At 47.5% G+C, this 21,361-nt stretch overlaps 1 protein-coding gene across 1 annotated transcript; it reads right to left on the reverse strand.

The window, feature by feature from the left end:
• Window positions 1–1,112: 1,112 nt before the first annotated feature.
• On the reverse strand, window positions 1,113–15,570 carry PNCK (pregnancy up-regulated nonubiquitous CaM kinase). Its single transcript, XM_081177284.1, has 11 exons — window positions 15,436–15,570; window positions 13,231–13,362; window positions 12,358–12,432; window positions 11,221–11,359; window positions 9,126–9,249; window positions 7,103–7,178; window positions 6,882–6,994; window positions 4,978–5,056; window positions 3,767–3,854; window positions 3,156–3,274; window positions 1,113–1,996 (listed from the first exon to the last, which is right to left on the reverse strand). Exons 1-10 carry the CDS (start codon window positions 15,510–15,512, stop codon window positions 3,164–3,166), a joined length of 1,014 nt encoding a protein of 337 aa, XP_081033410.1. The 5' UTR covers window positions 15,513–15,570; the 3' UTR covers window positions 1,113–1,996; window positions 3,156–3,163.
• Between the last annotated feature and the right edge of the window lie 5,791 nt (window positions 15,571–21,361).

Below are 21,361 nucleotides of genomic sequence, written 5' to 3' on the forward strand. Positions count from 1 at the left end.
GTAGTCCCTGACATGGGAAGCAGTAGCAGAAAGACGGGGGCTTCTAGCCTAACAATAATTCACCAGGAGCACAAACTGGGAAGTGGGAGAGACAGCGTTCAGTTCGAATGTGTGGAAGAGAACTGTTCTCATTATTTGGTAGAAACAAGTCAGGGAAATAATATGTGAAGCAGTGCCACCGATTCTGTGGCAGGGCAACATTCTAGGTAGGCATCTCTGCTTGTTATAACCTGTGGATGGGGGAGAAGAGGCCCAGCTTCACACAGAAAGGACGACCATTCCCATACGGTGTTACAGTTTTCATTTATTGACACGTGTGGGGAGGGGAAGCATGACGGAAACAACCCCCCACCAGTCCCCACAAGAACCACAAGAACAATCTCCAGCTCTGAGCAACACAGCAAAGCAAATGTTCAGTCTGACAGGAATACAAGGGCAGGTGGTAGAGGGTGTGGAATAGAGGAGGAGGGCAATTGACCTTGCTGACCCCCCTGCTTTCCCCACCAATATCTTTTGGGGTACATTAGGGGATAGCCCATCCCCCCGCCATGTTGGGCATCCCTGAGCTGCACCCAAAGAAGCAGCTTTATTTCGGACAGGGTGCTGCAACTGTCCTAGGGAGCCCAGTTCTTCCCTGGGGAGAGGGGCAAGTAGCGACGGATCTGTGAACATAAAGCAGAGCACCTGATGAATCCAGGAGGTCTTGGCTGCTCCTGGCTGGTCCCAGCTGACTCTCTCTTTCCCTAGAATCTACCAACACCTTGTCTAACTGGCCCAACTGAAAAACAAAACACTAATCAGCAAGAGGTAAAGACAGACGTAGCATTCTCAGAGCAGGCTCTTGCCCCACAGGGCAGCGCCAGCTAAGCAACTCATGCTGCAGAAGTGCCAACAAGTCAAATGCTGGATTGGCCAGTGGCTTCCTACTGCAAGGCAATGTGTCAGCCCCACATCCTTGCCCCATGCCTTGTACATGAAGCAGACCTGTCTGCCTCTTATGGTTTTGTTACTTGTGGCAGCAGAGGCTTAGATGTGTCCTTCCTTCATCTTAAAAAAAGGAAACACAACCTCGTTTGTTTGTTTGTTTGTTTGTTTGTTTGTTTGTTTGTTTGTTTTTAAATGGCTACAAAACTGCTTCGGAATGTGGAGGTGTAAGTTGGAGATATTCTGGGTACTTGCAAATTGGTGCTCATCACAGCTGACTTCTCCCTGGTTCAAACTGAACCATGCTAAGAAAAACCCTACAGAATCCCCACCCCCCACCCCAAAATGTGCACCCTGTGACAGAAAAGTTTAAGTTAGTTTGGAGACAGTGAGGCTGCTACAAACCACCAGCATCCGTCTTTAAAATGTTACATCTGTCTTCACCGCCTGGAGCCCAACTCCCGAGGTCCCCCCAATGTCTATCAAATGGCACCTCCCTGTCTCAGGATTCCTGGCAGCTGCTTTTTTACGATCTCCCGTTCCACTATTCCCACACAGCTACTGTGGGGTCCTTCTGCTCCACTGGATCTTCTCTGCTCGGCAGCTACCATGTTGTTACTCTCACGGGGAGGAGAAAGAGTCTCAATTCCATCTTGGAATCCCCCCAAGGGGTTATGGGGAAGGGTGTCTTTTTCAGCCCCTCCACCAACACAGCACTCTCTCCCCCGCCCAAAGCCACCCAGGGCTCTCGCTGGGCTCTACAGCCAACATGGAAGAAGGTGTGGTGAGTAACACAGCAGGGTTGTGAGGGCTTCACCAGCCTTAAGGGGGAGGCGGGCTTTGGTCCCAGGCAGCAGGGCAACTTCAGACCCTGCTAAAAGCAGGCTGGACAGTGGCTGACTTGACGTGACTCCTGGGCCCCTCAGGGCAGAGATGTCCCCAGAAGGGGGAGCAGGAAATGAAAGGGCACGCCCACCTCTTGGGTGAGGGTACTGGCGCAGCGTCATGGCTGTGAAGCCGCATGCAGGAGGGTAGCTCATGCAAAGGGCAGCGGCCCAGGCTCTCCAGGCACCTGCGGGTGGCAAGAAATGGGTTAAAGACAGGCCATTTGTGTGATAATAAGTCCCCGCCCTTGCAGGACTCCCAGGACAAAGCAGCCCCATCTTCTGGAGCCCTGGTCCTGGATAAGACCTTCTTGCACCCACTGAGACTTCCCCTCCTTCCCATTGCTATTTGCCCTGCAGCCTGTTTCTGTATGCTGCCCATGCCTTAGTCCCAGCTACTAGGTTTCCTTGTGCACTGTGCTTGCAATAATGAAACATGGCAGCCAGGACTAGGCTGGGTTGCTAGCAGTCCCTAGGAGCAGTCACTCTCTGAGAGCAGCCCGTAGAGTGAACCAAATCGCGCTCTCTCGCTCACTCTGTGTGCACAATTCAGCTGAGTTAGCCGTGCCCTAGTGGATCCCTCCTGCGCATCACTGCCACGGCCATTCCCCCACCTCGTTCCCCCCTCCCGGGCTCTAATCATGCCACAAAACCAATGAGCAGGAAGCAGAAAAACCTACCTATGGGGGCAACGTACCCCTTACAGTGGTTCTCAACCTTGGGTCCCCAGATGTTTCTGGCCTACAACTCCCATGATCCCTAGCTCTCAGGACCAGTGGTCAGGGATGATGGGAGATGTAGGCCAAAAGCATATGGGGACCCAAGGTTGAGAAAGGCTGGAGTTTTTCACAGAAGTGTAGAGTTGGAAGGGACCACGAGGGTCATCTAGTCCAACCCCCTGCAAGGCAGGAATTGCAGCTAAAGAAGCCCTGACAGATGGCCATCACCTTAAAAACCTCCGAGGAAGGAGAGTCCACCCCCTTCTGCATGATGCCCTTCAATTCATCTCCCCTGACGCTCCGTTGCAAAACGCAGGCCAAGCGGGCAGAGAGTGGCAAGGGTGGTCTTGTGAGTATGGCTCTCGGACTTAGTCCCTGCCTACAACTGCATAGCTTCTGATTACATTCCTGCCCCGCTGCTTTTAAAATAACACTGACAAGCAGAAATAAAAGAAAAGGCCTCGCTTGCTTTAGCTTCCATGCTAAGAGAAGCCGCCTTTGCTTAATTTCTGCATATCCAGTGAATGGTAAGGAGTACGAGGCAGTGAGCAGAAAGAAGTGAGAGATCTGCCCCCCCCCCAGCCCCCAGCAGCCCCCGGCTGGCAAAATACTCTTCTATCACACGCACCTCTCTGGTCACCATTTCCCATGATGCGCTCCAGAAGTGGCCTCTCCAATTTCCTCGCCCTCTGCACCAGGTCCATGCTTGGTGATGTGGCGCAAGAAGGATGTGGCATTGAATGCTCGCTGTAAGAATGGAAGTGTGGAAAAGGTTGCCAACTTAACAGAAAACTGCCCGGCCTGAAGCAGCAGCTTGGTCTGCAGAAATTAGCAGGGGAAACTCTTCTGCAGTGGTGGGAAACTTGGTAGTGGGGCCCGCTCTGTGGAAAGCCCTCCCGTCAGATGCCAAGGAGATAAATAACTAGACAACTTTTAGAAGACATTTGAAGGCAGCCCTGTATAAGGAAGTTTTTAATGTTTGAAGTTTTATTCTGTTATAATTATTATTATTATTATTATTATTATTATTATTATTATTATTATTATTATTATTATTATTATTATTATTGCAGGTCATGCTCCATTCTGGCCATGTCACAAAAACCCCATCCTACACCTGTTATCAGGCGTGGAGCAGAGGTTTGCAGAGACCCTAGAACCACTTCCTTTAAATTAAGCAATGCAGAAAGAGTGCAAACCCTTCTCCACCTTGGGTTAAAGTTAAACATTCCTCTTTACCTTCCATTGACTGCGAGCAAAGTTTTTCTGAATCTGCTCACACACAGAGCCATGAATATCTTTCTCCAAAGCCGTGTCCCCAGAGATCCTGAAATATATAACCGGCAGGGTAATTATCTTTCATTAGATTATTTTGCCTTGGTGTCATCACTGGTCTAGGACTGGTCTGGCTCAACTGATGCACAGCTCACTTTCTGGCCACTTCATATTTGCATGTGTGGAAATTTTGGTGCCCTGATGTCTATGGTTTAACGTGGTACTGTACACATATAAACTGTGGAAGAGATGGAGCAGAGCAGAAAAGTAGGATTTATCATGAGGCTTTGGTGTGCAGTCTTGCTACCTATTTTATTCCAGACAGAACAATTTTCAGAGACCACACAGAGTACTGAATTAAAGTACTCAGTACTAGGCCTGCAGGTGGGCCTAAGCTCCATCAGAATACAGAAGGTTGTGGAATCAAAGCAATACACATATAACTACAGAACAGGGGCGCCATTTGGGGCCAGGGTCGAGGCCCCCCAAAATTTTCAAGGCCCCAGTAAGCCTCCCTATGGCTGCAACAGCCTCCTCTGCCACGTGATGTCATACATGCACCCGGCCCCCAAAAGTTGGGCGGAACCCGGCAGAAGTGTGATCTATTGTTTTCCTTCCTGTTACAATCAAATTGATCTAGTGGAGCCTCACCACTGTTTTGAAGAAAAGCAAAGCTTGGTAAGGAACATTCTGAGTGGACGAGGAAGTGCTTAACCTTCTTCTCACTGCTCTTCACTTCATATTCCCTTACCAGCTGGCCCCTCCCCAGCCCAAAATGCATTTTTAGTCCATTGGCAGAAAAGCCAGGAGAACGGAGAATTTAGGGAGAAGAAAGAGCAAGGATGGAAGCGTTAGGGTGCCCCCTCCTCACTGCTGCTCTCCACACCATCTTTCCCTTTCCCAAAGGGGTGTGGGTGGGTGTTACACATACACACACACACTAAAGGGCCATTGCTGATAATATGGGAACACCAAAAATGGGGGCAGCTTGGCTCATGAAACAAAACACTGTATTGTTCTAATGCAGTATTATGTTTGTATCTCTGTCTTATCTCCCAAACCCTTCTTCACCACACAATCTTCTGGGACAAACAGAAATGCCAGCAGTGGGGGAAATTATTTCCTTCCCCTTCCCACCAAGACCTTTGCAGACCCCCCCCCCAGGTGGGACTTACCAGGGGTGCTGCAGGGCCTGTTCACAGGTGAATCGCTTCTCAGTGTCCCGTTCTAGAAGGTGTCGGATAAAATCTTTGGCTGTGTGGAAACAAAGGGGCAAGCCTCACGATTTAATCAAAAGGTGGTTGCCTGATGTGTCGCCCTGGCAACCCAAGGGGCACATGCCCTTGGCATGGCTGCACTCGCTTTCTGGGTTGCTGAACCACCATTTTGTCGGTTAATGTGGTAGACTGAGGAAAAGTGCAGGGAGCAAAAGTGATGCTGTTCCCTTTTGTTGTTGGCAATGGATAACAATTGCCAGTTATCTGAAAAGCTTACTGTTAAGATGGAGCCCTAGTTCTCAGTGACATAGTAGCTCGGCATCTACATTTTTACCACCTCAGACAGTTATTGTAATACTCTTCCATACAAACCTCTCACTCCACACAGAAATCCACCACTTAAGGAAGAAAGATTCCACCCACGTCTTTTTCTCCAACAAGTTATATTACTGTAATTGGATGGCGTTTTTTCAGTGTTTCATTTGTTTACAATATTACTATTTTTATTTGTTCTAACCATATAATAAACTTCAATTTAGGCTTCTGGCCAACATTACCTCCGCTTTTGAAAATCAATTTCTTAAGCATTTTGATTATGAATTGTTTTTATTTACTATTTGGGGAACACAGTGAGGCAAATGTATACTGTTTCCTATCCAATGTCTCTCTAATCAACAAAATTCTTCCATTTGGGGTCTCCTAATAAGTTTCTAACAAAATAAACTCATTGAAGTAAAAATTATCACGCTCCCTAAACTGGATGCAGAGGAAGGCTGGCCAAAGAAAGATGGTCTTCACGGTCTACGATCTTGCCTGAAGTGGAAAGCTTCCTCTAAAAGAGTTATCCACTGAGGCATTTCCTTTATGTAGATCACCATTCTATGGACACCTCCAGCTGCCCTTTTTATTGTGCATTCATGCTCACCGGCAGGTAGGGTCACAGTTAATCCCGCTTTCAAAACCACGTGCGGCTGCAAATGTTTGGGGTGCTCACACTGCTTCATTCACAGTCAGTACATCCCCTGTGACTTTCTGCTGGGAGCAATTATTTCAAGCTCAGTGGACATCTGCCCCACTCCCTTCTCACACTTTTATTTTTCCTTCATAATCATTTCATTCCTGCCTTCAGTTTTCCATGTTTCTCAACAGTTCCATGTGGCATCTGGCAGATGTCCACTGGTCCTGCCTAGCTGTCGCACCACGGCCGGGTCTGCCAGCTGCCACAGCCTTGCAATGAACCCAAAATCCACGGCAAGGCTTTGCTTTTTTGCTTGGCATGGAAACCCCTTCACCAATGCAATGCTATCTTCCTCCTCTTCATTTTCTTACTGCCCTCTTTGAAGCCTCCTGGGGGTTCCAAGTTTAATAGCACCAAGATTTATGCTGCTGCTTTTTGACTAGCTGCTGTGTTGTCATAATATATAAATAGTCTGGACTGAAACACCCACAGGACTCTTGCAGCTTTGAAGTAACAGCTCAGATACATCTCCGTGGTGTCTCCAACGAGAGATCCTACAAGATGGCCCTCTGTCTCTCTTGTATCTAATTTCCCATAAAGACTGAAGTTAAAACATGAGGGACTGATTTATTTTGGTAAACCTCACAACAATATAAGATTGTTGTGTTGTTAACATCTGGTTATTAAAACATCTGGTTTCGGGCAATACCTCCCTGGACTGAGCAGGTTGGCTCTGTTGTGTTTCTATGTAAGTTATGCTAATTATTTCTCAGTTTTCACAAATGAGTGTTTGTCCTCTTTTTGGAGGATGTGTTTTCTCTCTCTTTTTGCTTACGTATTAGTAACGACTCTATAGGTGGCCCTCCCTATGCCCCCCCCCGGCCCTCCTCCCGCTTCCGCTCACCTGACTCAGAGATATCATCCCAGTATGGAGAATCAAACTCATACTCAGCTTTCAGGATCTGGTTGAAAAGCTCCGAGTCGTTCTCATCATAGAAAGGGGGATAACCGCAAAGCCTGCAGGGAGCAGCAAAAGGCACTGGATCAAAGGCCTGCAAAAGAGGCCGCTACCCGTGGTAACATGCAAGAGATTGTCCAGGGGAGAAGGCAGAGAAAGGTACGCACAAGATGTAGGAGATGACGCCAAGCGCCCAGGAGTCTACGGCTTTTCCGTACGGTTTCTGCTCCAAGATCTCAGGGGCTGTAGAGGACACAACGGGCAAGAGTGAGGGGAGGGCATGGTGCTTTGATGTGTGCCCCATCTTCAATTCCACCTCTTTTAGCAGGGGGGCACAACCTGCAGCCCTCCAGATGTTTCTGGACTACAACTGCCATCAGCCCCAGCCAGCATAGACAGTCATCAGGGATGATGGGAGGTGTAGTCCAACAACATCTGGAGGGCTGCAGGTTGTGCATCCCTGCCTGACAGTGTAGCAGCACACACGTGCCCCCCCCCACAAAATGTTTCTTGAAAGGTGCTGTTGTTCTTGCTACAGTGAACCAGGAAGAGGGCCTTCTCAGTAGTGGCGCCCGCCCTGTGGAACGCCCTCCCATCAGATGTCAAAGAGATAAACAACTACCTGACATTTAGAAAACATTTGAAGGCAGCCCTGTTCAGGGAGGTTTTTCGTCTGTGATACTCTGATGTATTTTTAATCTTTGTTGGAAGCCGCCTAGAGTGGCTGGGGAAACCCAGCCAGATGGGCAGGGTACAAATCATTAATAATAATAATAATTATTATTATTATTATTATTATTATTATTATTATTACAGCCCCCACTTCCTCTAACTTAGTAGAACCCTCCCATTTGTTACTACGCTCCCTCTTTTGTACAAATAACATTACCCCTGAGTGCATATGGAATTATTTTCTCTGAGCAAACACAACCTGACCGCCACACAGTTAGAATTAAGGGGCGGAGCTTCCTTCCGTGACAGACAGCAGGGCTCTCCCTGCCAGCCCGCCCAGATCTGAGCCCAGGCACCTCTCCAGAAATTCAGAGCAGCCTTTCACCCTGTCGGCAATATCCAAGAACATTGCCTGCCTGCTGCCAAGTGTCATACTGGGCCTCTGTTGTCGACTGTACCTGTTCACAATGCACCCCTGTGTGCTCATGTGGCACTGCGACCCTGCACAATTAAGGACGAGCGGCCTTAGCTAGGTCACCCCCAACCCACCCACTTCTGAATCACTCCAGTTGGGAGAATCTGAGGGATTACAAAACAGGGTTGTGTGTATGCTGACATTCTGTAGGGGCACAGGAACACCTCCAAATTTGCCACCTGGAAACCTCAGCTTTTGTCTGGTAATTAATTAAAAGGCAGCAGCATGCATACTTATGAAAAACATGCATGGAAGTGTAAACGTAATGACTGGCAAAGATTCAAAAGCCATGGGTGTAAGATTGCCAGGGGCAGTGGCGTAGCACTGTTTGCCAGCGCCTAGGGCGGGTGTGTGCGCACGCATGGCAGGCAAGTGTGGGACTGGGGTGCAGAGGGTGAAGGGCATCCTCAATGCACCTTGGCCCCCACTGCCTCTGGGCAGGCACTCGTGTGCCAGGCAGGGACGGGGCACAGGGGGCACGACAGGGATCTCTGCGAAGGGGGAGCCTTGTTCATGTCCCCACCCGATTGTGTGGCTGGGGCAACAGCACCCCTGGCACCCCACACACTACCCACTGGCCAGGGGTCATGGGTACAGCCTCCGTGCCCTGTAATTGTTGCTTGCAATATCCTCAGTGAATAGTAGCAGCAGGAAAAAAGGTTACATAATTTTATATAGATTGTAGAATTCAGGTTATCACGGCTTTTTTTTCCTTTTTAGCATAGAGAATTCTTCACCTCAAGATTATGTCTATACACATGGGCAGTATTTTTGGAAGCTGTGCCAATGGAACAGTGCTTTGCTTATGTATACTTTGTTACCTCAATCCCTCCACAAACCCCACAACATCCATACTTCAGGCATCCATCTGTATATTATCTGCCCTAGAAAGAGCAGCCAACCAGGCCATTTTTGCAGTTTGCCATAATTACATGAAGAAAGGCTAAAAGCAGATGAATTTCCCCTGTTAGTTGAAGAGGCGCCCTCCATCCTACTGCTCCCACTCAGCTTACAATGCTCACCTCCCCCCGTGCCACACTCACCCACGTAGCCAGGGGTACCACAAGCTGTGGACATGATCCCATCAGCTTCAATCTTGGACAGCCCAAAGTCTGTAATCATAATCTTGGCATCTTCAAACGGAGTAGCATAGAGAAGGTTTTCAGGCTGTTTGGGGTGTAGCACAAAATTGGGTTACCTGCATATTAGTTCCGTTTCTCCTTTCCCCTAAGCAACCCAACTGATGGACTGGCAGACACACCTTCCTTTCAAAGGAGCCCAGGGCGACAAACAAAATAGTAAAACATGGCTGACTGTCCATCCCACTGGCCTACTTTGGCCTGAGCCTTTTCCCTCCAAACCATGGCTAGCGGCTGGCTGCACACCAGGCATAACATCTGATGCCATGTGAGGGGCAACTGGAGACATGGCTCCCAGTGCACAGCTGGGAGCCTTAAAGTGCACTTCCAATTGTACATTGACTAGAGAGGCTATTGTGACCACCAGTCATCTGGTGAGAGCAAACCAACTGGGATCAGTTTCACTACAAAGTTCCCTAGCCAGCCCAAACCCAGCAAAAAACCATAGCTTGAAGTCAGTGCCCATCATCAGCTGACAGGCACTTCCTTCAAGCTCACTGGGCTGCACTGCACTATTGAATCCCCCATGAACTCTGTAGCCAGCCAGTCCCTGAAGGGGCTATTTGCCAGCTCCTCCTGAAGGAGCATCTCCACCCCCATTGTTGTGCCCGGACGCTGAGGTCCAGCGCCAAGGGCCTTCTGGCAGTTCCCTCACTGCGAGATACAAAGCTACAGGGAACCAGACAGAGGGCCTTCTCGGTAGTGGCGCCCGCCCTGTGGAATGCCCTCTCATTAGATGTCAAAGAGATAAACAACTCCCTGACATTTAGAAGACATCTGAAGGCAGCCCTGTTTAGGGAGGTTTTTAATGTGTGATATTTTAATGTATTTTTAATCTTTGTTGGAAGCTGCCCAGAGTGGCTGGGGAAACCCAGCCAGATGGGTGGGGTACAAATTATTATTATTATTATTATTATTATTATTATTATTATTATTATTATTATCTGCAAGCTTCTTTCTCCTGCTCCAGAGGTTAGGACGCAAACCAATGTATTCAAGTTACAGGAAAGGAAGAACTTTTTGATGGCAAAAGTTATTTGACAGTGGAACAGAAGGTTGCGGGCTCTGCTTCCTTGGAGGTTTTCAAGCAGAGGTTGGGTGGCCATCTGTCAGGGATGCTTCGGTTGAGATTCCTGCATTGCAGGGCGTTGGACTAGATGACCTTCGGGATTCCTTCCAACTCTACAATTCGATCTACAAATATTAGATTCCTCAAGCAAAAACATGAGGCAGTTGTACCAAGAGTTCAGCCAGTGGGCTTCATGGGTGAGGAGGGATTTGAACCTCCCCCATCTAAGTCCGGTTTTTGCCACTAAACCCAACTAGCATGTGAACCAAGGACTGTCCCCACGCAACTTCTTTCTCCATCAGCTTGAGAAATAACAGAGGCCCCTCGCACCACCTGCTACTCTAACCCATTAAATGCACAACTTGCACAGGCCTATCAAGCCAAGTGCAGTCCATCCAAGTTCTCCAAAAAAACCTCCCATTTTTGCAGTTCACCCACAGGTGCAGAAAATGGTGGGGAGGAATGTGACCTGGCCGGCGGGCATATGTGGCTGATGTGCTGCATTCGGCTTGGTGGCTCACAAGTTCTGAAGGCCCCCCAGGAGTGAAACTGAATTCCTATGGAAGTGTGAGCGGCCACTGTAGCCTTTCCTCCCTCACTGCTTTATTCATTTATTAGTAGCATTTGAATTCCACCCAATAGCCATGCTCTGGGCTGCTTGCAAACAATAACACTTTAAAACACAGCAAAAGGACAGAAAACAAATCAGCAGCAGAGAATAAAACAACACAGAAAATACACAACGTCACTAGCTATACACAACAGGTTTAAAACTAAGTGGATTAAAAAATTCAGTTTCAAAGCCTGAGAAGATTAAAATGTCTTCGTCTGGCACCCAAGAGACCACATGCTCACCTGCCCCACACCTGACATCATGTATAGCACCCCCACTCCTGCCCCAGACCATCCCAGGGCCCTCTGTGCTCTCACCTTGAGATCCCGATGAACAATGCCCAGATTGTGCAGGTAGTTCACTGCCTCCAGCACCTGCCGGATGAGCTGGCTGGCATCCTTTTCGGTGTAGTAGCCCCGCTCAATGATGCGGTCAAAGAGCTCTCCTCCTGTCACGCTGCAAACCAGAGAGAGGTGGCTTACCTCCAGGCCCCATCTACATTTCAAGCAGGAGGCCCCTGTTCACAAAGCTGCAATTCCCTGAGTTTCTTGGGAAGAGGGATTGATTGTTAAACCATAGTGGGAATTATAGCTCTGTGTGGGAGATGGGGGGCCTCCTAGCAACACTTGGCACCCTTTACAAACTACCGTTCCCAGGATTCTTCGGGGGAAGCCATGACTGCTCAAAGTAGCAATGTGGCTTTAAATGTGCAGATGGTGCCCAAATATTAAACTGCAGGTCCAGTTAACTCCCGTACATGAAATGCAAGGATTGGGAGGAAGATAAGTGATCTTGTCTTTTATATAAGGCAACAGAATGTCTTGGGCCAGCCCAGATCCAGGTGTTCTATCATCTAACTCCCCCTACAAAAATTACCTTCTGCAATAGTTTCTTTTGCAGATTTTGCCTGCCCTTCCCCAATAACAAGAGTCAAGGCTGGTATATTCTGAGACACTTAAGCCAGCGGTGCCCAAACTTTTTTCAAAGAGGGCCAGATTTGATGAAGTGAACATGCATGAGGGCCGACCAATGTTGTTGAGCTTTTTAAAGGATTTTACCCCAAAGTTTTTTAGCTATTTTTTGCATTACTGCCACGGGGGCCAGATTAAATTGACTGGCGGGCCGGATTAGGCCCCCAAAACAGACTTTGGACATGCCTGGCTTAAGCGATCCTAATGGGCCGAGATCCTCCAACACAGCACTTCCTCTCTCCCCTTGTCAGGTCTCTTCAAAGGCCAGTTCCTGCATTAAGCCCTGGCCGTAACCCCTTAGCTCTCATCTGCAGCAGTACTAAATACCTGTAGCTGCATGTGCTCCATCAGCCCTTGAACTACCTAACCCAGTGTCACACCTGCCACTCCCAGCCAATTCAGAAAGGACTAGCCATCTCCAAGACACTCTGGGGACACCCCCGACCCAGACCCAAATGAATAGCACAAGGGACTTCTACTCACAGCTGCATGGTCAGGTACAGGTGAGTGGGGCTCTCATAAATGTCCTCCAGAGCCACAATGTTCTCATGCTGAATCCTGCAGTGCCAGTGAGATTAAACAGAAACTAAGAGATGGAGGAGTGGGCGTGAGTCAGAAAACCCTGGATTCTCCCCTGGCTGTGAGACAGGCTTGTGTCTAGAACATAATACAGTCAAGGGTCTACATGCAAGGCTTGAGAGTGCTGTGGTGAGTCCAGCTGGACTTGGACTGGGGAGACCCAAATTCAAATTAGGGTGGCTCAGATGCCAAAGAGGAAAGGGCTCCCCCTGAATCTTTAACATGGGTGTAGAAGAGGGAATTTCAACAGATTTAGCTTGCATGACAAGCTAGACCCTAATTCAAATCCCCACTCGGCCACAAAGTGAGTGAGGTGACCTTGGCCAGTCACTACCTCTCAGCCTAACCCACCTGGGATGGAGTGGGGAAGGAACCTGAGCTCCTTGGAGGAAAGTTAAGAAATAAATGCAATTTATAAAAAATATTGCAAGATGTTGAACCTGTGGTTAGTTGCTCAAAAACCAAGAGACCCAGTGCATAGGAAATGCTCGGGGGTGGGGGTGGTTAAAAGTCTAACGGAAAGCCACATTCTCTGACCCAAAAGTGGGATCCTAGATCCCCAATCCCAGATCTGTAGGGACTAGACTTCGCTCACTCAGGGAAAGGTTCTCTGTACATGCTTTGAGGAACATAATAAAACTAACAATATTACCATTGTTTGAACAGAGTTGAACCCCAGTAATGAAAGCAGATTCTGAGGATGCATTTTGTATTCCAGAAGGAACATGAATATATCTAGTTATCTATCTCTACACACACATACACACAGTTACTTACTTTTTGAGAACAGCGATTTCATTCTCCACTGCTGCTTCCTTGCCCCGCAGAGCTTTCTTGGGAATACATTTGAGAGCTACAAGGCGTTGGGATCCATGCTCCTGTGCCAAGACCACCTCTGAAAAGGCCCCTCTGTCAGAAAAGGGCAGCCGGAGGATCAGAGAGAGGCAGAATAAACCCACCTGTCTGCATACACACACACATGTGCACCTCCCTCAATGCCACAGAGCTGTTTTCCCATGTGGCACGCTTTACCCTAAAAAGGTGTTCCTCATAAAAACATAAAATCCAGAGTCTAAATTTACCTAACTGCACCACTGGCTATAATATTTTCAGTAAAGATGCAGGCAGCCATTATGGTCTGGCCGGGGATGGTGGGATAATCAAAACAGCTGCAGTAGCCCTTGACAACACAATCCTATAGGCATGTTTACCCAGAAGTGAGTTTCACTGAGTTGGCTCAGCGAGACTTATTCCCAGGAAAGTGGTTACAGGATTCCAGCCTAAAAGATGCAAAATAGCGAATCAGCTTTTAAATGTCACAGATTGTCTCTCTCACTTTCTCACAAGAAGCCCTTAACATTCGTTTGTTCCCAGTCCAAAAAAACCCTCAGCTTGCATCGTACTGGTGCTGGGAACAACAGCAAAAACAGTTAAGAATTTCACTAGTAAGTTAAATCAGATGTGGGTTCCTTTTAATAGGGCAAATGACCCAAGTGTTACCACAATGCACAAGGGGAATAACTTTTTGAGAGTTACTGCAAGTGCTCACAGCGGGATCCTGCTTCTTCATCACATGGGGAACAGATTTGCACAGCTCTGTTTACTGCTTGACGTTTCATGATCTGATGGTCCTTAGATAAATGTGTGAGCTGCCTCCAGCGAAAAGGTTTCTAAACTGACATCTAGCAACATGCCAGTTCCCTCGCAATCACTGGATGCTACAGAGAAAACAGCTGACGAGTATGCATGTGTGGACCCAGGCCTGCAGCTTCCCCTGCTCAGGCAGAATAAGTGTTTTTTTGTGGAGTGGTGGGCAGGGGGTGAGTTGAGTCATGTTCCAGATTACATGCCTCTCCTGAAATGGCACCTATTTCTACCCCATTCTATTCCACATTCCAACCACACTGAAAACCCCAAAAGTGGGGAGGGAGAGAGATTTGTACACTCAGTTAGGGAAGAGTTAACTTTGTGGCTGCTCTCACTCCCCCACTTCTGATTCCCTGGACTCTTGGTCTATTATTGTCCCATACACGTCAGACATGTGTGAGAGCCCCCCCCCCCCGTTCAGCCAATAGGATGACAGCATGCAAATGAAGTGCATCAGGCTGCGCCATTCCTGGGGTGTATCTGCAGAAAGAGACACCCTGCAGTGGGGAGCAGGTGCCCAACTGCTGGAGCAGCAGAGGAGATGGGGCAGGACCAGGGGGCTAAGAGAAGGGCAGGTTGAGAGTGGAGGATGGAGGGAGGCATCATGTTGGGCTTGGAACTAGGAAGGTAAGGTGTGAGCTGCCAGCATAGCACACAGCCGCCCCTATCACCTTCCCTGCCCAGTGGTCCCATCAGGACAGGATTTTGGGGCAGCCCTACAGGGCTCTGCTCAGCAGAATGACAGCAGGGTGCCCAAACACAGCAGAGCTGCCTTTAAAAATTCCAAAATAAGTGGTCTGCCTTACCCATCCTAATAGCTCCACCCTTAAGACCATGAGATCTGAAATCTAAAATTACCTAAGGGCACCACAACCCATGGGAAAGGCTAATTTTGCTTATGTTGACAACGTTTAAAATGAGTACTGATTTGTCAACTGAAGTTAAGGAGAAGGGCTTTGAGGAATGGCAGAGCAAAACCAAAGTTTATCCCCATGAGAGAAGCCCTGTAGGTTCAGATCAGTTGGCCAGGGATTGAGCTGGGAGCAGAGGGAGAAAATGATGTTAAGGTGGGTGGGAGGAAGAGAGGACATTACTTTGCCATCTGGGGCTGATGGGATTTGTGGTCCAAAAGTTCTGGAGGGCACCAGGTCAAGGAAGTCTGCTGTGGCAGCAGAGAAGGGGCATCCCAGAATATGGGGAGCAAAAGGGGGCTTTAAAATCAAGGAATGACGAACGCCAGGAAGCCTCAGTTCCCAAGTGGGTGTCGTTGGCAGGACCCACATGGCACAGAGTGCCCCACACAGGTCTTCCATTAGCCGTTGTCGGTTCACTCACGTGCCCAGCTTCTCTTTGATGTCGTAGACGCTGGTGATGTCCTCGACCTTTTTCTTCCAGCCTTTCCCGAGCGGCATTGCGGACGGCTGCAGATGGGCAGCGCAGGAATAGCTAGGCCCAGAGATGTCGGAAGGAACACACACACAAAACAGATCACTGAAATGGGGTCAGCTCATTCCCACGGCTTCTTCGGCCGGAAACTTCAGAGATCATTCCTCTGTCATGAGATATAAAACATTTGTCGAATGTAGAGCCCAGTGCAGAGCCAGGTCAAGACACTTTGATGCCTGTGGCAGAAAATCCAAACAGCTCCCCTGCTCTGCATACAGATGTATTAATTTGGCTATGATCCACTCAGAAGTTCTCTGTTTTCTGAAATGAACGAGATGGGAGGTCTCCCAGGCGACATTGGGCACTTGGGATCCCTGGAAGAGAACCAGCTGCCTCCCACTCTGCCATCCTGAGTGGTGCCCAAAATCCGCTGCTGGGCTGGCCCTACCATTAGACAAAGCAAAGCAGCCATCTCAAGCAGCTGGTTTGGGGTATCATGAAAGGGCAGCAAATTGTTATTTTGTTCTAATTAATTTAATTGATTCGCGTATTTCTACTGTCGAGGGAAGAAACAGGCACTTGTGAGATTTTCTCCCTCAGGTGCAAAAATAGTTTGCCTTGGGTCCAGGGGTGTAGGAAGGCAGTATGTATGCCCCGGGTGTCATCCCAGGGTGTGTGTGACAAAATCCCCCCTGGGCGGATCACCCCGCCCCCAGGTGCATGGCATATGCACCACTCTAGGTGCCTGAGCGGCTAGCTCCGCCGCTGCTTGGGTCCTATATGCATCTTGGCTTATGGGGGGGGGGTGCCATTTGCTGCTTTGCCTCATTCAGCAAAACGTTTTGGTCCAACCTGATTAGCAGCAGTTTCTAGGTCCCGTCATGCTTAGCCCTGACCTGGTGCCAGGCATGGAATCCACGGGGGAATCATAGAACTGTAGAGTTGGAAGGGATCCCGAGGGTCATCTAGTCTAACCCCCTTGAGGGCCCCTCTAGGTTGATACATAGGGAAGAATTTCTGGAAATGTCAGAAGAGGAGTCTCTCTCTCTCTCTCTCTCTCACACACACACACACACACACACACACACACACACCCCACTCCTCAAGAGTGCAAGCAGTTTTGGGTCCAAGCGGAAGAGCAACAGCACAGTATGCATCTATGGGGTAAGTAAGGGGTCTGCATAAGTAATCCCTGATATTCCTTCACTCCTGGCAGTTGGGGTTAGGGCTGGTTTAGGAGGCCAGAGTATATAGATAGGGGGCTCATGTGTCCTACTTTACAGAAGACCATCCCCTATTTGAAAAGCTTTCAGAGAACATGCCTCTGTATTTGAAGGTGTCCTCCACTTGAACAGCTTTCTGGTCCGAGTGGTTTAAAGATAAAGAGCCCTTAGAAGAGAGAGTAGGGAGAGGGCCTTGAAGTTGTCCATCTGCAGCACCTGGAAAGCAGACGGAGCAGGCCCACAAGTCTTCCCCACTATGTTGAGATTTATTATATTTTCATTTCTATTGTCATCATTATTTCCAAATTTGCATGTACATATATAAATTAGTGGTCTAAACCACAGAGCCTAGGGCTTGCCGATCAGAAGGTCGGCGGTTCGAGTCCCCGTGACGGGGTGAGCTCCCGTTGCTCGGTCCCTGCTCCTGCCAACCTAGCAGTTCAACAGCACGTCAAAGTGCAAGCAGATAAATAGGGACCGCTCTGGCGGGAAGGTAAACGGCGCTTCCGTGCACTGCTCTGGTTCGCCAGAAGCAGCTTAGTCCTGCTGGCCACATGACCCGGAAGCTGTACGCCAGCTCCCTTGGCCAGTAAAGTGAGATGAGCGCTGCAACCCCAGAGTTGTTCGCAACTGGACCTAACGGTCAGGGGTCCCTTTACCTTTTATATAAATTAGGATATGCACATTTTTATGCAAAGTTCTTTCTTTCTTTCTTTCGTAATGAGTAGCTGTCCAACACAAAAAGAATGCTGATTGTGTTTGGGATTCATCTCCTGACTATTTAGGAGGCCATTCAACTGCTGTTATGGTCATATAAGCAAAAGGGGGGGGGGGACAGAGAATAGCCATTTCATCCTGAAGAGTTTATAGTCTCTTCTCCCCCATCACTGTGTAGCAACAGGCCACATAAAGCCAGGGTTGTCTACTTCTTTATTTGCCCTTGCACCTGTGCTATTAGTTCCTGCAGACATCAACAAGTAATGTGCTGTGAAAAGCATTGCTTGCTCATTTCTGCAGATCTCATGACTGCTAAATTGCAAAGGAGCAAGACCAGGCTGCTGGGCGTTGTTTCTTCCAGGGGCCAGCTGCAAACCTAGGCTAAAGACGTGAACCAATAAAAACCAAGTATTTTGTAAATATAGGACCATTGCTTCCCCCTCCTCTAATAAATATGAAGGGTTATGCAGAAGTTGAAAATGAGAAATTAATGCCATACATTATAGCAGCAGCTAGTTGCAGTTTGTGGCAACAACAGCAAAAGCTAATTGACAATAAAATAATAGCTATTCAAAAAGATGAAGACAGAATATGTACAGGAAATGGCAGGCAAAAATTATGTACAGTAAGTATTTGGAAAGATGGTTTCCTTTTATTAATTTCCAGAAGGAGAGAAGTTGAGTTTGGGTCAAATATTGGTGGGTGCTTTAAAATCCAACTCCCCATTGAAATGAATGGGAGCTGTGCCACAGCCAGCTAAAAGGTTCGCCAACTAAAAATAAATAAATCCAGGTGTGTGGTTTGCCTGTAGTTTCAAGAAGTAATTTTTGCTTAAGTGATAAGAGACAGAGAAAATGTTACTACATGAACAAAGTTCCATCTCCACACTTGCAGACCACTGCTCACTTTTAGGACTCTGCATGGTATACACGTGTGTGTGTGTGTGTGTGTGTGTGTGTGCGTGTGCGTGATGCTCTGCTGGAGCGCACGCCCTCCTTAACTGTGAAACAGTTGCTGCTAGAGGGTGTCAACTTTGTTACAGAATCTGGCCACTTTTATGGGGACAGATTGGCAAAATACACTTCCAGCACCCAGACCCCTGTCTAAGGAACAGAAGAGCTATCAAGAAGATAGAATTTGGTCAAAGTGGTTAACAGTAATGTATAAAATATACACCCAGGATATCTCTTTTTTATTTTTAAAAAGTGTCATCTCTGCTAGGCCTCAGGATGTTTTCTAATTTGTGTAGTCTGCCCCAATGCCTGGGAACAGAAGGGCTATGGGGCATAGAGGTGGTTAAAAACATTGAAAAATCCCAATAAGAATATGTGGGTTGCCCCTTTCCTCTGCCAAAGACAATCACTACACATTTTGGATTGTGCAGCAAAGCAGGCACATGATCAGTGCCAACCCAACACACCTGGGGTGTTCAAAGAAGGCAACTGAAAAGACAGCCCCCCACCCTCCCCTTAATTTGCAATCCAGCGGGAAGTTTGCCTGTGCAAGTTGCACTGAGATGAAGAGGCCCATGGATCCGAGCTGCCTGTCTCTCACTCCGCCAACCTCAATTCCTCCAAACATCCAACTGCCTGTGGTGGCTTCTTGGTGGTAGGACAGGCTTGGGGTGGGAGTGTAACTGTGCCTACACTTCCTTCCTGACTGAACCAACAAACATCCAAACTGGGGTTGCAGATGGCAGAGAGTAGCATCAACTTCCCCAGCAGTCCATATGAACCTGCTCAAGCCTTAAGATAAGTCTCAGAGGCCCCACTTCCCAGCCTACAGACAGGGCCTTTTCCGTGGTGGCCCCATATCTCTGAAACTATCTCTCAGAGGAAGTATTTGTTAACTTTTATTTTTATTTTTTAATTAAACGTTTTATTTAGGCGTACTTACAAACAAACAAACAAAACAAAACAATAAGATACACTCACTTAACCACAAAATAAACCAAAGAAGTAAGAAGAAAAAGTAAGACAAAAGGAACATAAAATACCACACCCATGTGACTTTTAAATATCCTTTAAAAATTATTTGTTTCCATCTTGAGTTTTACAAAAAGTGTTTTGCTGGTCTTTTAAAATGCAGCTCTTTTTAGTTTTATAACTGGATTATTATTATTATTATTATTATTATTATTATTATTATTATTATTAAACTAATATTATTTTAGTTGTGCTTATAAGCCACTTTGAGAGAGTGTTGCCCTGGGTGGCAGAAAATTTTACTGAAGAAATAAAATACGTAGGAGTGTGGAGGCTGACATTACAATTGGGGCTTGAAAAAAACCAGCCCTAGACCTGGCATTGTGTTGACCGAAAAGCAGAACCAATTAGATGGGCTAAGGCAACGAAGGGTAAGCTTGATTCTCAGGGCCAGCACAGATGTTTTCTTTATTAATATAGGCAGAGATTGATCGGGGTTTTAAATAGCAGTTCTGCAAGTGGGGATAAAAATCAGACTGGGGCTGTCACACCACAAGGGTGCCCAGATGTGTGTTTGGGGGGGGGGGCAAATTGTAGCTGCAGATACGGGAATTTCAATAAGGAAATCTGACGGGATTTGGGTAGTGCCTGTACCGATCACAGATCTCCTGCTATTTCATCTACTTTGGTCCTCCTTGGTTGGAGTCACTAAGAGGCAAGGAACACTCAACACCCCAAGTATACCACTGATAGAAGTGAGGGGAAGTGTCACACTTGGGGGGGGGGACGACAAAGCTAGCCTTCCACCCCTAACCATGGGTATCCTGGTTCTCTCACAGAACCTAATGCTGGCCAGGGAAGGGTGGAGGTGGCCTGCAAGGTGGCCTGTGTGTGGCACAAAGACCTCAGGCCACTGCTCCCCCTGCCAGAGGTCTTTGTGGCACAGAAGTCCCTCACCCCTCCACAACCCCTCACCTATCACCAGCCAGAATGGACAGAGGGTTCTTAACTATTATTTTGAAAATCTGCTGCTGCTGCCATCAAATCTGCATGGGTGCCTTTCACTAAAACAAGGTGACTACACAGTGAGTGGGAATATGTAAAACCTTTTTCCCTTTTTAGACTGTGTGGTGTGTTTTTTTTTGTGTGTGTGTGTGTGCATGCATATATATATTTTGTGGGGGGCAGAATTAGGAAGGATGTGGATTTTGTGCCTCAGGTGCCATGTGCATACACACCAATTATGCTGAAATGTGTGTACAGAAGAGAATGTTTAAACCAGGGACTGCGTTGCCAACCAGGGTGTTTAAAGAGGCTGGTGTGTCTGCACATATGTGTGTGTTAGCAAACTGTTCTTATTTAACTGTCACATTTGTATCTTCCTTCAAGGATCTTAGGGCAGCATAGCTGGGATCGTTACCCCCTTTTATCTGCACAACAAGCCTGTGAGGATTAACTTTCAGTAAATGCTGAAAATAAATTGCCCAAGGCATTGCGATTAACAGCAGGTCTTTGCACTCCATCTGATATTCTGCCCATAATTATACCACATTCTCCCCTTGTTTACCTGAGTATTGTGGTCGTTATAAAACACTCAGTTACATCTTGGTTATATAGCTTTCTGGGACTGAATGTGCATTGGATCTACATGTGAGGACCAATGTGTCTGATTGTGATGGGGGATGACTGTGTATTCAACTGCTCTTGTTTTTTTAATGAATGATGGAGGTATATGCTGGGGGAGTGTAATGTTTGGCATGCAATGAATGTTGCCAACATACTGGGAAATTTGAGTGGAAAGCATAATGTTTGCATAAATCATGCATCATATTACGATCACAGTGAGCTAGCAATGCGTGTGTGAAGTCCCAAATGATGTGTGTGGAACTGGGGGCTGCAATGCTTTTTTTCTTTAAAAAAATGTTTAGGAGATAATCTCATTTCCCTACTCATATTGAAATACTGCCCCTCAATGAGGCCAAACTTAGATTCACAAAATGTTTAGGGGTA

This window comes from Podarcis bocagei (assembly GCF_964188305.1).
Source record: "Podarcis bocagei genome assembly, chromosome: 17".
Taxonomy (NCBI): Eukaryota; Metazoa; Chordata; class Lepidosauria; order Squamata; family Lacertidae; genus Podarcis; species Podarcis bocagei.

Excerpts from the sequence above, each read along its gene's own strand:
- PNCK (XM_081177284.1), bottom strand. The coding sequence starts at position 15,512 with ATGCCGCTCGGGAAAGGCTGGAAGAAAAAGGTCGAGGACATCACCAGC. Across the intron at positions 13,363-15,435 it reads ATCAAAGAGAAGCTGGGCAC|AGGGGCCTTTTCAGAGGTGG; the intron begins GTGAGTGAACCG and ends CTTTTCTGACAG. Across the intron at positions 3,275-3,766 it reads TTGCTCGCAGTCAATGGAAG|CGAGCATTCAATGCCACATC; the intron begins GTAAAGAGGAAT and ends CCATTCTTACAG.